Genomic DNA, 14,128 nt, shown 5'->3' with positions numbered 1-14,128 from the left:
TTTTTTTTTTTTTTTTTTTTTTTTTGCCATCTTCGGTCGAATCGTAGTTCTTCCATCCAAAGCTCCGCCTTTGGATTTCTGTCCAGTGTCCAGTAGTTGTTTTTCGATTTGAAAATCTCGACGGCTGTCGAACTTCTCCACCGCCGTCGCCGTCGCATTAGACCAAGACCGGTTAATGGCCTCTCTGGCGCTGACTTCCTCGTATCTCCCTTCTCTCCGGTCGCGCCTTCCGAAATCTGATTCAAATGCTCAAATTCGCTGCTCCTCTCTCCGTTCCAGTCTTCCCAAAGCCGCCATTTTCGGTAATGGCATCAGAACTAGCTTCCGCATTCCGTCTTCTCTGTCAAGTGAAGCTAAATCCGTTAAACCAGCTCTAAATATCGGAAGCTCTCGTGGAAATCTCAGTGCTTTTACTGTCCGAGCGGCTTCTTCTTCTCCTTCTGCTGCTGTAGCTCCGGCTTCTCAGCCATGGCAAGGTGCGGCGATTAAGCCACTTATTGCTTCGATTGCTACGGGTATCATTTTGTGGTTTGTTCCGGTTCCGTCTGGTGTTTCTCGAAACGCGTGGCAATTGCTCGCGATTTTCCTCGCTACCATTGTTGGGATTATAACTCAGCCATTGCCTCTTGGTGCTGTTGCTTTGCTGGGACTAGGCGCCTCTGTTCTGACTAAAACCCTAACTTTCTCTGCTGCCTTCTCTGCGTTCGGTGATCCCATCCCATGGCTCATCGCTCTTGCCTTCTTCTTTGCTCGAGGTTTCATTAAGACCGGACTTGGTAATCGAATTGCTTATCAATTTGTTTCTCTATTCGGTAGTTCGTCGTTAGGGTTAGGGTACAGTTTAGTATTCAGTGAGGCCCTGTTGGCGCCGGCAATTCCCTCGGTGTCGGCCAGAGCAGGAGGGATATTCCTTCCACTGGTGAAATCGCTCTGTGTTGCTTGCGGTAGCAATGTTGGTAATGGTACGGAGAACCGGTTGGGATCGTGGTTGATGCTCACTTGCTTTCAAACTTCGGTGATTTCATCATCCATGTTCTTGACGGCTATGGCTGCTAATCCTCTGAGTGCCACTCTGACGTATAACACGATTAAGCAGACGATTGGATGGACCGACTGGGCTAAAGCAGCGATTGTTCCAGGATTGATCTCCTTGATTGTGGTGCCATTGCTTTTGTATGTGATTTATCCGCCCACGGTGAAAAGCAGTCCAGATGCACCAAAGCTTGCCAGAGAGAAGTTGGACAAGATGGGACCAATGACCAAGAATGAGATCATAATGGCTGGAACTCTGCTTCTAACGGTATTAAACCATCTTTGTCCCTGTCCCTACTCTTTTTCTCGTATCAGTTCGAAACTTTTGCCTTTTGCTTTTTAGCTTTTGAGTTGATTGAAATCTAGGAACTTCATGTCCTATTTACAAACTTTTACATTTGCTTCTATATTTGCTTAATCGTAATAATCAAACTCTGAAAACTACTTATCTCAAAAGTTAGAACACTATCGATTGTGCTGGAACATGTATTATAGAGAGTGTTACCTTTTGCTTCTCTTAATGTGGTTTGCTTATCAGCAAGTTCAAATTGGGATGTTGACCTCTAGTGCTGAAGCTTTTAGTGAGTTATTTCATTGTTTAGTTCACCAAATGTAATCTATGTGCGGCTCATAATGTGTGTTTCCTAATTATCAAGTGGAAGTTGTATGCCTGGTCTAGTCCTTGGTGTACGTTGGAAAGTTATATTGATTTAAGTTGCATAGGGGAGATGTTTACAGCTGCCTATCTTATTCCTTGGATCAGGTGGGTCTTTGGGTTTTTGGAGGGGTTCTTAATGTGGACGCTGTTACTGCTGCCATCTTGGGATTGTCCGTCCTTCTTGTTACAGGCGTTGTGACATGGAAAGAGTGCTTGGGAGAAGCTGTTGCCTGGGACACTCTTACATGGTTTGCTGCACTCATTGCAATGGCAGGGTATCTCAACAAATATGGTCTCATCTCCTGGTTCAGCCAAACTGTAGTGAAGGTTTGCCTTGAATTCCCTTTATTTACATGCCATAGGCCTTTGCTCGGGCAATTGATAATCTGAGTATATGAGTGTGGATGCATGATTAGGAACAAGTTTAGCATGAAACTTGGAGTAGGAAAAATGCTTCTAATTAATTTAAAACACTTCTTAGATCCATCTAAACAACCAAAAGTTTCTTTCTAAATTTAAGAATACCAAAAAGCCCTGTAATGAGCATTATGTTTCAAAAGTATCCACATAAAAGTATTACTACCAACATTCAACCAGAATTTTCTCTAGGATATCTTTATGTCCATATTCAAGATTTTTGGCTTTTAGATTTCTTCGTTGATTGTTTTCTTTAAGCAAAAGAACAAAAAATAAAAAACCATAGGAAAGCATATGGGAGCAGGATATTGGGCTTGATTCTGGAGGTCACAAACATCCCAAGAGATAAAATTACAGATAAGTTAAAGGGAGTTTGATCATACCTAGCAGGCTATTTTGAGTTAGTGTAGATACCACTTGAATTGTTAGTAGAGCCTGTAGGGTGGAACGTTTCATAACTAGTGAGTCCACGCATCTGATAAATGAAAGTAAGTGGCATCCTACGCAGTTCAAAGATTGTGCCTCAAGATTCCCTTTTGCCATTCAGTGATATTTGCCAGAATCTGTGCTTCTTCCTTCCCTCACCTAAAGAAAACCCGCAAGGAAAAAATCTGGAAAGAAAATTTTTAAGGCCATGTTTGAACTTTATGCTTGTTCCTTCCAATTTTTGCTCTATGATTTTCACCTTTCTTAAATAAGCATTTGAATTCATAACCAAACTCTAAAAACAAAAAACAAGTTTTTCAAAACTTGACTTAGTTTTTTAAAACTTATTTAAGAAAATCAAAAAACAAAAAACGAAAAACAACATATTATCAAACGAGGACTAGGTTTAATTTTGAATTTGCTATAACATTATACATGCTGCATATAGCTCCATGAGGTAATGGAGTCTAATAACATCAGCTAACTACCCACTGCTGAACTTCAATGGACATCTCCGTGTTCCCTTCAAGATTTGCTCTATTCATCAATACTGTACAAAACTAGCCAGATGTTGCATAGGGAGGCTCGGATTCTGATCTTTGCACATAGTTATATTACTTGATCTTTTAATGCATTCAGAATGTTGTTGTCGCTGTTGGCAATCTACTATTGTTACTGTGCTACGTTGGATGAGTAACTCTTCTCACAAGTTTGTGCTCTTTCCACAGTTTGTTGGTGGACTAGGCCTTTCATGGCAGCTGTCGTTCGGCATTTTAGTTCTTCTCTATTTCTACTCCCACTACTTCTTTGCAAGTGGAGCTGCTCACATAGGCGCGATGTTTACCGCCTTCTTATCTGTTGCTAGTGCTTTGGGGACTCCCCCCTACTTTGGAGCAATAGTACTTTCCTTCTTATCTAATCTGATGGGTGGCCTAACCCACTACGGCATTGGCTCAGCGCCTGTCTTCTATGGTGCCAACTATGTTCCTCTTGCTCAATGGTGGGGCTACGGGTTCCTCGTATCTATTGTCAACATCATTATCTGGCTTGGCATTGGAGGAATGTGGTGGAAGGCCATCGGTTTATGGTGAAGCAACTGATCTAGACCAAGATTAAGCCATCCTGAATTTGTTAATATGTCTCGAGGTACAATTTTCTTCCTAGACCTTTGAGGCAGGTTGTAAGTTTGCTTTTTTGATCTCATATTTATTATTTTCACTGCCAAAATGATCCTTTAGTGACATCTATGAGATTGTAATCTGAAAACTAGAAGATGTTACTCGAGATAAAGTTTACATGTACCAGAAAAAACTTGTGACATTTGTGTATGAATTGAATGATTTTACTTGGTTGGTAACTGCAGCTTTCTTTCTCAATGATGATATAATTGAGAGATAAACAGGCAAAGATGGAGGTTAGGCAGGCAGTAGAATCAGGAATGGTAGCATTAAAAGTTTACGGTGATTTTAGGGGGATGGTTTCCACCTCTTATGGAAATGGAAGCCGAGAAGCATTTGTGCCACAGAAAGGAAGTGGGAACAAGGAAGCTTCCTCGCTTTTATTTGACCGAATCAATAATATAATTTCAAAATTTATAAATTAGTCGCGTATTCCCGATCTCAACCATAGGGCTATTATAGTCTTTCTACAATAATATAATTTCAAACTTAATAAATTAGTCGCGTATTCCCGATCTCAACCATAGGGCTATTATAGTCTTTCTACAGTTAAACCAATTCTCGATGCGAAGTGGGCGTCTTCCCAACTTTGAGTCTGTCCCGCTATGTGTCAGCAGCATATGCAAAATGCTGCCATGTGTCTTTTACTAAATCACCAAAATTATTTTAGCATTTTCAGTAATCCACTTTAAACTTCCTTCAAAATTATTAAACCAATTACTCTATTTTTTTGTTAAATACAAAATTAATGTTATAATAAAAATACAAAAAATATTAAGAGTGGAAATGAATATTTTAAAATTTTACCAAAAATATAATAATTAAAGTATTATATTTATTCCATTTTTAAAAGATATTAAAATTTTATTCATTTTTAAGGAAAAAAAAAATCTGATTGGAGGTCAATTCCAAATAACCTAAAATTAGTTACCATTGTTAGATAATGCGTGGAAATTATTCCAAATTATTGGCAAGGTGGACGAATCTAACCCTGACCGTTCTTTCCCTAGTGTAAAAGACAAAGAGGCCCTTTTCTTTGCCGCTTGGCTTTTGCCCGCCAATGCCAATGCCAACGCCAACGACCCAACGTGCATGTGATCGGAGTGGCCGGGTATTTCTTCCCTAGAAAATGCCTCACTTTCCTTTGCGTTCTTTCCATCATCTCACCGACCAACTCGCCCTCTTCGCCTTCCACTACCTCAAAATTTGTCTTCCAAGTAAGCGACCCTCTTCTCCTTTTTCTTCTGCGCTTTGAATTTGAAGTGGGTCTTTCTCCACACCGGCGGAGTTGAGGTATCCAACTTGAAATGTCTTTGTGAGACTGTTTCATCAATTGGGAACTTTCTTCTGTTTAGTCTTTCAGTTGAAATTTCTTCTTGTGTAGCGGTTTGTGGTTCGTGATGTCTACAAATCAGGAAATTTTGTCCAATGATTTGAATGCTTTTGGCTTTTTGTACATTGAATGGTTGATCTTATTCTTCACGACTGTTATTGGGACAAAAGTTATTTTAGGGTCTAACTTGCTTGACGGGCAGACGCAGTAAATGAAATGGGTTTCGTTCATTTTTTTATGAGTTGTTCCTTCTGGCGCTTGTTGCTGAAACCCACTTTAATATCAATTGTTAGGTTTTGAAACAATTGAAGTTTCAACGTTTTTGTTCATTCTGCAGGTTCTGGGATTCGATTTCGAGCTTCTTTCGTCTTCAATTGGGCTATAGTTATCTGCCCCTGTCACTTGAGAACATAGGCACCATGATCATTTAAAAACAGTTCAGGGGATGGCCTTCTCGATCATGTCCGAGGAAGATGACCCTCATTCATATTGGGATAAAACAAGAACACCTATTCGTATCTTCTTCAAGGATGCCAAGTAAAGAAGCTGCTGAACATTTCTTTTACTTTCCTTTTTTTTTTTTTTTTTGGCCTGAGGTTATTTGGATTATGATCCTCAACGTTTTCACAAGGACTCTTCTTTACAATCGTGGTAATTCTTTTACTGTTCTCTCTGTTTGTGAACAGGCATGTTTGTAAGTTGGATGAACTTGGTCGGGAAATAGCACAGATTGCTTTGCCTGCCACACTGGCTTTGGCGGCTGATCCAGTAGCTTCTCTGGTCGACACAGCATTCATTGGCCACATAGGTAAGTAGGGGCTCTCTTAATTTCTTTCATGCCCTTGTACGGTGTGAGTTTTTGCTAGTAGTGGTAATAGGATTTGTATAATTTCTCCATTGCTTTCTCCCAAGACTTTGTAGCGTGTTCATATTGCTATATCATTGATACAGGTTCGGTGGAGCTTGCTGCTGTTGGGGTTGCTATTGCTTTATTTAATCAAGTTTCAAGAGTTGCAATTTTCCCGCTTGTAAGTGTCACCACATCTTTCGTTGCTGAGGAAGATTCAATTGGAAGTGTTTCTAATGAAGCAGAGGATAATAACGATATGGACAGAGGTTTCTTTACAAATGATGATAAAAAATTGATGATCCCACAAAATGGTATGCTTTATCTCATACACTATTCAAACCTTCCCCTATTTTGAACACTAAAATATTCATAAGAATACTTTCTTCTTAGTCCTAAACCTTACATCATCTGATTTCATTTGTTATCCTTGACAGGGAAAAGTAAAGATGCACACCATTCAAAGCCATTCGATAGGAAAGTTGAGAATGGAAGAAGATATATCCCATCAGCCTCATCGGCTTTGGTTATTGGCGGTGTTCTTGGCCTCGTTCAAGCCATCTTCTTGATATCTGGGGCTAGACCCCTATTAAATTTTATGGGAGTCAAGTCTGTGAGTATTTCCTATTGTGAAACAATCAGAATTTTTTGTCTGTTTTTTGTAAATTAATGTCTTCAGACAGTTCTTATACATGATTTTAGTTGCATAACATGAATGTAGGATTCTCTGATGATGACTCCTGCACTGCAGTACTTGACACTGAGGTCACTCGGTGCCCCAGCAGTTCTTCTCTCCTTGGCCATGCAAGGGATCTTTCGTGGATTTAAGGACACAAAAACTCCTTTATATGCAACTGGTATACTTCAAAACAATTCCTAAGTTCTACTTCTGCTTATCTAACAGCAGGAAGAAGTCAAAAAGAGTTTCCAAAACCATTCTTTTTCGAACCTCCGAATTATCTGTGTTCATATTTTCCCCCTTGTTCTGCTTCAGTGGCAGGAGATGCAACAAACATTATTCTAGACCCAATATTCATATTCAATTTTCGTTTAGGCGTCAGTGGTGCAGCCATTGCACATGTTATATCACAGTAAGTTGTATGGTATACGTTGATTCCACGACATCCAAGGATTTTCTGCTTATTTTTTTTTAACGTTTATTTCTGTTTTGTAGATACCTAACTGCACTGATACTCTTTTGGAGATTAATGGGACACGTTGATCTCTTACCTCCCAGTATCAAACATCTGCAATTTAGTCGATTTCTGAAAAATGGTAAGGGATGGGATTCGTGTGCATGTACGCAAAATCAAAGATTAACCATGTTGTAAATACTTGGTTCTTCAATTTATATCTTAGCTGAAAGCAGTTTTTAGAATTATACTATGATATCTTCAATCTGAAATTCCAGGATTTAATAGATTGTGTTCATTTTTCTACAGGTTTTCTATTGTTAATGAGAGTTATTGCTGTGACTTTCTGTGTGACCCTTGCTGGGTCATTGGCTGCACGTCAGGGATCGACATCAATGGCTGCATTTCAGGTCTGCTTGCAGGTTTGGTTGACAACGTCTCTACTTGCCGATGGACTAGCTGTTGCTGGGCAGGTTTGGAAAAGATTTCTAAGTTCCTTTCATTTAATAAACTTGTACTGAAGTTAAGTGTTCGTAAGTTTCTTCAGGCAATACTAGCAAGTGCCTTTGCCCAAAACGACCGGAATAAGGCGACGGCTGCAGCATCTAGAGTATTACAGGTTCTTAATCATTTGTTTACAGATCTAATCACTTTTAATAAATGCATTTTCCCTATAATTACATAGTAAACTATACTGCAGCTGGGATTGTTTCTGGGATTGATACTCGCAGTCTTCCTTGGAGTTGGGATGACATTTGGAGCGAAGTTATTTACAAGTGATGTCGACGTTCTCCACCTTATTGGCGTAGGAATTCCAGTATGACATCTTGTCTGCTTGCTAAGGCAAAGCTATAAGAAAGTTATTTACTCACTTCAATATTGAACAGAAACCAAAACTGAATTTGCTTTTAATTGGTGTAGTTTGTTGCTGCTATGCAACCAATCAACGCCTTGGCATTTGTTTTTGATGGTGTCAACTTTGGAGCTTCTGATTTTGCATACTCAGCTTACTCCTTGGTGAGTTCGTCCTCAATATTCATTCCCTATAGGAAAAGGCACCATGGAGCAATGATGCAAAAAATAACTATAGTGGCTGGTTAGTGTCCCATAATCTGGACTTGGTTGGGATCTAACAACAAAACTGTGAGATCCACATTGGGTTTGGAAACCTTTGTGGGATTCCTTATAAGGGTTTGAAAACCTCTCCCTATCAGATGTGTTTTAAAATTTTGAGGGGAAGTTTAAAGAGGACAATATTTGCTAGCGGTGGGCTTGGACTGTTACAAATGGTATCAGAGCCAGACACCGGGCGGAAACCTCTCCCTATCAGACGCGTTTTTAAACTTTGATGGAAAGCCCAAAGAGGACAACATCGAAGCATATAAACTTATAGGCCCAAAAGAGAAGGGAAAGAATTGTAGATGAGGTAAATGATGAACAACTCTCATTGTCCAACCTTTCAAACTCTCTCCAGGTTCTGGTGGCTATAATCAGCATTTTCTGTTTGTTCATTCTCTCTGCAACTCAAAGATTCATCGGCATCTGGGTCGCCTTAACTATCTACATGAGCCTACGAACGCTAGCCGGATTCTGGAGGTACGTTGAAATTTTGCCCTTTTCATCTAACCAAACGTGTTACAGTAGCCATTACAAAAGACCAATGTTTTTTAACAGCACCTGGATTCATTTACAGGGTAGGCACTGGAACAGGCCCTTGGTATTTCCTCCGGAGCTAGGATAGAGTTTGTTCGTTGAACATCGATAAGCTGATCGGTGACGTTTCTTTTACAGAATCACCATGTAATTTATCTCCAAAGACATACCTCCATACACAGGGTTTTGCATCAGGACATCCAAGCATAAAACCTTAAAATTGTGAAAAGCTTCGAGTTCATGTACAGAAGAGAGATGGCTGCCTGTTCTTGCACGTATACGACAAGAAAGTAGATGTTTCAGTGTTTTGTAGTTGTAAATGGCAGTTCTGAGAATGTATCAGTGTAATAACTGAAATTTGTTTTAAATTTTATGTAAGTTTTTTATATGCATTCCTTTTACTTTGAAACTATTTGTTCCAAGCTCATTAAAAAGTGTTTGATTTTCTTCTTAAATATAAATAATCATTTTTATTTATAGATTGTGTTACGTGATGTTAAAAATAATTAAATCATATTCATATTCTAATCATTATTAAAAATATTTTAAATTAATTTTAGTGCAACTTAAAATTTAAAAACAATCATAAAGAAATTGTTTCACCCAAACTATACCGTCAAGTTTGTTTAAATTATTTATTTTCATTTTTAAATTTTTAAATTTTGTGTGAAATTAAAGGGTTAATATCAAGATATAAAATATTAAAAATACTAGAAATTTAATTTCTATTAGATTAGATAGTTTATAATCTTTTTTTTATTTTTTTATTAACAGTAAATGAAATTGTAATTTAACCCATAATTAAATAATTTTCCCCAACTTCACTTCAAAAGCGTTGATCAGTTGATCGTTTACTTTATCCTTTTAACTTCCTTGCTCCCCCGCGCCAAATGTTCGTGGCTCTTTGTCGATGGAGATTTCAGCCACCCTAAGCATTCACGGACGCTCTCCGACTCCTAAACAAGCCATCAATGTCTCAAAGGACTGGAACTTGATTATAAAGCACCAAACCAAGCTTAAGAATGACCATGCCATTCTTTCTACATATACCCAGATGGAGTCTCTTGGTATTGCACCCGATTCTGCTACAATGCCTCTTGTTCTAAAGGCTTGCGGGAGGCTCAACGCCATTGAAAAAGGGGTACGAATTCATTCTTGTATTAGGGATTCGGATTTGATCAGAGATGTTCGGGTTGGGACTGCCTTGGTCGATTTCTATAGTAAATGTGGGCTTGTTGGAGAGGCCAGTAAAGTGTTCGATGAAATGCCTGAAAGAGATTTGGTGTCGTGGAATGCATTGATTTCGGGATATGTGGGCTGTTCCTGCTATAAAGAAGCAGTGTTGTTGTTTATAGAGATGCAAAAGGCAGGCCTCACACCCAATTCTCGTACTGTAGTGCCTCTGCTTTTGGCTTGTGCTGAGATGTTGGAACTGCGATTAGGACATGAGATTCATGGTTATTGTTTGAGAAATGGGTTGTTTGATATGGATGCACATGTTGGTACTGCTTTGATAGGATTTTATATGAGATTTGATGCAACAGTTTCTCACCGAGTTTTTAGCTCGATGGAGGTGAGAAATGTAGTGAGTTGGAATGCAATGATAACCGGATATCTCAATATTGGAGATTACACAAAAGCTTTGAAGCTTTTTAGTAGTATGCTGACTGAGGGTATAAAGTTTGATGCTGTTACAATGCTGCTGGTTATTCAAGCCTGTGCAGAATCTGAGTCTCTCCAATTAGGCATGCAACTGCATCAGTTGGCTATCAAGTTCAATTTCATTGGTGACTTGTTCGTATTAAATGCACTGTTGAATATGTATAGTGATAATGGACGTCTGGAGTCATCATGTGCGTTGTTTAATGCCGTTCCCACCTCTGATGCCGCCTTATGGAATTCTATGATATCTGCATACATTGCCTTCGGATTTCATGCTGAAGCTATAGCTTTGTATATTAAAATGCGTTTGGAAGGCTTAAAAGAAGACAAAAGAACCGTTGAGATTATGCTGTCTTTATGCGAAGATCTAAATGATGGTTCTATTTGGGGTAGAGGCTTACATGCTCATGCCATGAAAAGTGGAATGGAACTAGATGTATTTCTGGGCAATGCATTGTTAAGCATGTATGTTGAGCACAATCAAATTGATGCTGCACAGAAACTTTTTGATAAGATGAGAGGTTTGGACGTCATCTCCTGTAACACAATGATATTAGCACTTGCTCGGAGTAAGTTTCGAGCCAAAGCATTTGAACTCTTTATGACGATGTGTGAATCAGAAATCAAGTTCAATTCATACACAATGATATCTCTCCTTGCATTATGTAAAGATGGAAGTGATTTGGTGTTTGGGCGATCGATCCATGGTTTTGCAATAAAAAATGGTCTTGAAATAAATACTTCTTTGAACACTTCACTGACTGAAATGTACATAAACTGTAGAGATGAAGGATCGGCTACAAATCTGTTTATTAGATGTCCTCAAAGAGATTTAGTTTCATGGAATTCCCTAATTTCGAGCTATATAAAGAATGACAATGCAGGAAAAGCTCTATTACTTTTTAACCATATGATTTCTGAGCTGGAGCCTAACTCCGTGACAATCATAAGTATTCTCACATCTTGTACCCAGCTTGCCCATCTACCACTAGGACAGTGCTTGCATGCTTACACAACTAGAAGGGGAGAATCTTTTGAATTGGATGCTTCTCTAGCAAATGCTTTTATAACTATGTATGCACGATGTGGTAAAATGCAATATGCAGAAAAGATTTTTAGCACCCTGAAGGCAAGAAATATTGTCTCATGGAATGCCATGATAACAGGGTATGGCATGCACGGTCGTGGACACGATGCTACTCTAGCCTTTGCACAGATGTTGGATGATGGTTTCAAGCCAAACAATATATCTTTTGTATCTGTTTTATCTGCCTGCAGCCATTCTGGTCTGACCAAGACCGGTTTGCAGCTTTTTAGTTCCATGGTGCGGGACTTTGGTATTGCTCCTCAACTTGCTCACTATGGTTGTATAGTTGATCTGCTTGGTCGTGGGGGCCATTTTGCTGAAGCTATAGCTCTCATCAGCTCAATGCCCGTTGAGCCTGATGCATCAATTTGGAGAGCTTTGCTCAGTTCATGTCAGGTTAAAAGCAATAAAAAACTAGTCGAAACCATCTTTAGAAAGCTTGTTGAATTAGAACCAAGCAATCCAGGGAATTTTGTTTTGCTTTCAAATATCTACGCAGCAGCAGGTCTTTGGTCAGAGGTTTCACAGATAAGAAAGTGGCTTAGAGATAAAGGTCTAGTGAAGCCTCCAGGAACTAGCTGGATTGTAATCGGAAGTCAGGTCCACTATTTCACTGCAACTGACGTATCACACCCTCAATCAGAAGAAATTTACGAAAATTTGAATTCTTTGACATCATTGATCCAAGATATGGGCTGAAATTTAGGATTTTTCTGTCATCCACCCAGACTTGATTTTATGTGCGTGCATATATGTAGAAGAGGCTGTAAAGAAAATTCATATGTCGAGGTTCACGCCTTACATTATGCTCATGGTTTGCTCTGCTAATCCTAAAAGGAAGATATCTACTCGGCTAGCTCCAGGAGAGTATTCCCATGTAACAGAGCCATTACTATCCAAATATCCTTTAACTGTTAGTACTTGTAAGCACATTTACTTTATCTTACAAAGATTCTGTTTTTTCAGGAATCCAGTCAACTGAAATTAGTTTCCCTTTGTGAGAGAATTGTTGGCGCAGATCGATATTCTCTGATCTTTCCCGAGGTGTCTTACAAGAGCACCTGGTAGTGCATAAGGGCTGTACACTGTGGACTGTTCTTGCTGCATTCTTCGTTGCAATCTCCAACTGTCTGATTTAGTCACTTGCCTGGTTCCACCAACAACAAGATCTAGATTCCTCCAAGAACCGAACCGGTATGTATACTTTGTTTTCTTCGTCTCATTATCCTACCTTATTTATGGGCGTGTTGGTTTATCGTGTATAAACTAGCCATTCTACTTGCTGGTACAAATTATGATCTGATATATGACCGTCCATGTGAAATATGTATTCCTTAAGTTATTTCACTGAAAGAGTTCTAAATCAACAACCATGAACCAACACCCTTTACTAAAGATTACCACCTTTAACACCTTAACGATGGTGTTGGATCCACAAAATTTCTCTTGAAGATAGTCAATGTAATGGCTGCATAATTTTGCTTTAGAAATTGAGAAAAGACTGTCTTTCAAATGGAAGGGTGTTGACATGGAACATGAACTTTTTTACAGTATATGCCTAAACTTGTTGAGTTATCTGTGAGTGGCGCAAAATGTGAAACCTTGTAAGTTATAGAAACATATTCAATAAGATCGATACTTTTAACATGTATAAGATGTTGAAAGTATTTACAGTGACAATCTATTAAACATTGGATATAAGAATTCTTATTAGTTGGTGAAAAATAATATGAATGAGAATTGACTACTAAGGACATGGCCAGATTGGTCGAGGTTAACTAAAGGAAAAGAAATTAGGAAAAAGAAATAATCTAGTAGCTCCTAGTCAGCCAATCTTCTAAAAGCTCTTGTCGTCTGAAGGCCATATTACAGTCTCCATTAGTCGCTCTCGCATCAACTCCAAGTTTTCGTCTGATATCTCTTTGTATATTTCAGCGTGATCACATTTCTATGCAATAACACCAAATCACAATGAATATGTGTTCTTATAATGGCTCCAACAAAGAAATTGTCTTCAAAATACTAAATTTGCTCTTACCTTGACCCATTTGTTATAGAGATGAAGCCTTGTTATCATCACTCTCTCAGCCAAATCCTGTTTCTCCTGTTAATCAAACACATACACATCAAATATCTTATTGTTCAATACTCAATTATTTCATATCCTTGAAGATATGATGTGTTAATCAAGTGAGCTAGGTTCAAGTTGGATGTACAAAAAACTAGAGATTTCTTTACTTCTACCTTTACAAGGGTTCGGATGAAACGCTTCCCATCCCTGGGCTTGTGATTTACAACAAAGCTGTTGATGTAGAAAAAATGAAATTCAAGATTAGGTTGGGAAATAGAATATGTTCTGAACACTGTTGAGGATAATCTAAGCATTTATATTGGCAGTGTTGATGAATTAAGTTCGTAAAAACTCAAGCGAAAGGCTTCACTTACTCATAAAACCATCTGTATTGGGTAGGGTTCATCTCATAAAGCTGATTTAGAACTGTCTTCACAGCTTTGTATGTGAAATAGTTAAGTATTTGCTGCAAGTAGAAAGCCCCTGTTAAGCTTATAATAATGTTACTCTACCGAAGAAACAGAGGAGAAGAAAGAACGATCATAAAATTTGAGCTAGAGAAAGAAGAAGACATCATAGGAAGCTGAATCAAGTAAGCTGTCTTGTCTCCCCCCCCCCCCCCCCCCCCCCC

At 38.8% G+C, this 14,128-nt stretch overlaps 4 protein-coding genes across 8 annotated transcripts in view; 3 read left to right on the top strand and 1 right to left on the bottom strand.

Annotated features, from left to right (window-relative positions):
- LOC111448982 (dicarboxylate transporter 1, chloroplastic-like) overlaps window positions 1–3,855 on the top strand; it is a 4,928-nt gene extending 1,073 nt beyond the window's left edge. The window contains exons 2-4 of one of the 2 annotated variants that reach the window (XM_023088799.1): window positions 27–1,300; window positions 1,796–2,017; window positions 3,262–3,855. In XM_023088799.1, coding sequence (XP_022944567.1) covers window positions 176–1,300; window positions 1,796–2,017; window positions 3,262–3,624 — 1,710 coding nt within the window. In that variant the 5' untranslated portion in view covers window positions 27–175 and the 3' untranslated portion in view covers window positions 3,625–3,855. Of the gene's footprint in view, window positions 1–6; window positions 1,301–1,795; window positions 2,018–3,261 lie in introns of those variants that run through there. The other variant, XM_023088798.1, reaches the window with a different exon arrangement.
- A 919-nt stretch (window positions 3,856–4,774) lies between these two features.
- LOC111448984 (protein DETOXIFICATION 42) lies at window positions 4,775–9,091 on the top strand. 3 transcript variants are annotated; one of them, XM_023088802.1, is made up of 14 exons: window positions 4,775–4,928; window positions 5,382–5,581; window positions 5,731–5,852; window positions 5,996–6,205; window positions 6,329–6,504; window positions 6,613–6,748; window positions 6,886–6,982; window positions 7,066–7,166; window positions 7,334–7,497; window positions 7,572–7,643; window positions 7,725–7,841; window positions 7,946–8,041; window positions 8,499–8,620; window positions 8,718–9,091. In XM_023088802.1, the coding sequence occupies exons 2-14, from the start codon at window positions 5,490–5,492 to the stop codon at window positions 8,758–8,760; spliced, it is 1,548 nt and encodes a 515-aa protein (XP_022944570.1). In that variant the 5' UTR covers window positions 4,775–4,928; window positions 5,382–5,489; the 3' UTR covers window positions 8,761–9,091. The 3 variants fall into 3 exon arrangements, with proteins under 3 accessions (XP_022944570.1, XP_022944569.1, XP_022944571.1); XM_023088801.1 differs by having other exon boundaries at window positions 4,775–5,004; XM_023088803.1 differs by lacking the exon at window positions 4,775–4,928 and adding an exon at window positions 5,234–5,251.
- A 429-nt stretch (window positions 9,092–9,520) lies between these two features.
- Window positions 9,521–14,128, top strand: part of LOC111448981 (pentatricopeptide repeat-containing protein At3g57430, chloroplastic-like) — an 8,220-nt gene continuing 3,612 nt past the window's right edge. For both annotated transcript variants that reach the window (XM_023088796.1, XM_023088797.1), the window contains exons 1-2: window positions 9,521–12,303; window positions 12,393–12,620. In XM_023088796.1, the coding sequence (XP_022944564.1) occupies window positions 9,588–12,125 (2,538 nt within the window). In that variant the 5' untranslated portion in view covers window positions 9,521–9,587 and the 3' untranslated portion in view covers window positions 12,126–12,303; window positions 12,393–12,620. The remainder of the gene's footprint in view (window positions 12,304–12,392; window positions 12,621–14,128) is intronic.
- The window catches only part of LOC111448989 (chaperonin-like RbcX protein 2, chloroplastic), a 1,998-nt gene continuing 905 nt past the window's right edge, over window positions 13,036–14,128 (bottom strand). Inside the window, exons 2-5 of the mRNA XM_023088808.1 lie at window positions 13,872–13,963; window positions 13,671–13,728; window positions 13,465–13,530; window positions 13,036–13,374 (exon numbers count right to left, since the gene is read on the bottom strand). Of these exons, the coding sequence (XP_022944576.1) occupies window positions 13,264–13,374; window positions 13,465–13,530; window positions 13,671–13,728; window positions 13,872–13,963 (327 nt within the window). The 3' untranslated portion in view covers window positions 13,036–13,263. The remainder of the gene's footprint in view (window positions 13,375–13,464; window positions 13,531–13,670; window positions 13,729–13,871; window positions 13,964–14,128) is intronic.

Source organism: Cucurbita moschata, unplaced genomic scaffold (assembly GCF_002738365.1).
Source record: "Cucurbita moschata cultivar Rifu unplaced genomic scaffold, Cmos_1.0 Cmo_Scf00010, whole genome shotgun sequence".
In the NCBI taxonomy this organism is placed as follows: Eukaryota; Viridiplantae; Streptophyta; class Magnoliopsida; order Cucurbitales; family Cucurbitaceae; genus Cucurbita; species Cucurbita moschata.
Note: the sequence above shows the minus strand (reverse complement) of the source record. Positions and strands in the feature narration are given on the sequence as shown.

Coding starts and splice junctions, on each gene's coding strand:
- LOC111448984 (XM_023088802.1), top strand. CDS start 5,490: ATGGCCTTCTCGATCATGTCCGAGGAAGATGACCCTCATTCATATTGG. Junction 6,749..6,885: donor AACTCCTTTATATGCAACTG/GTATACTTCAAA, acceptor GTTCTGCTTCAG/TGGCAGGAGATGCAACAAAC. Junction 7,644..7,724: donor CAGCATCTAGAGTATTACAG/GTTCTTAATCAT, acceptor ACTATACTGCAG/CTGGGATTGTTTCTGGGATT.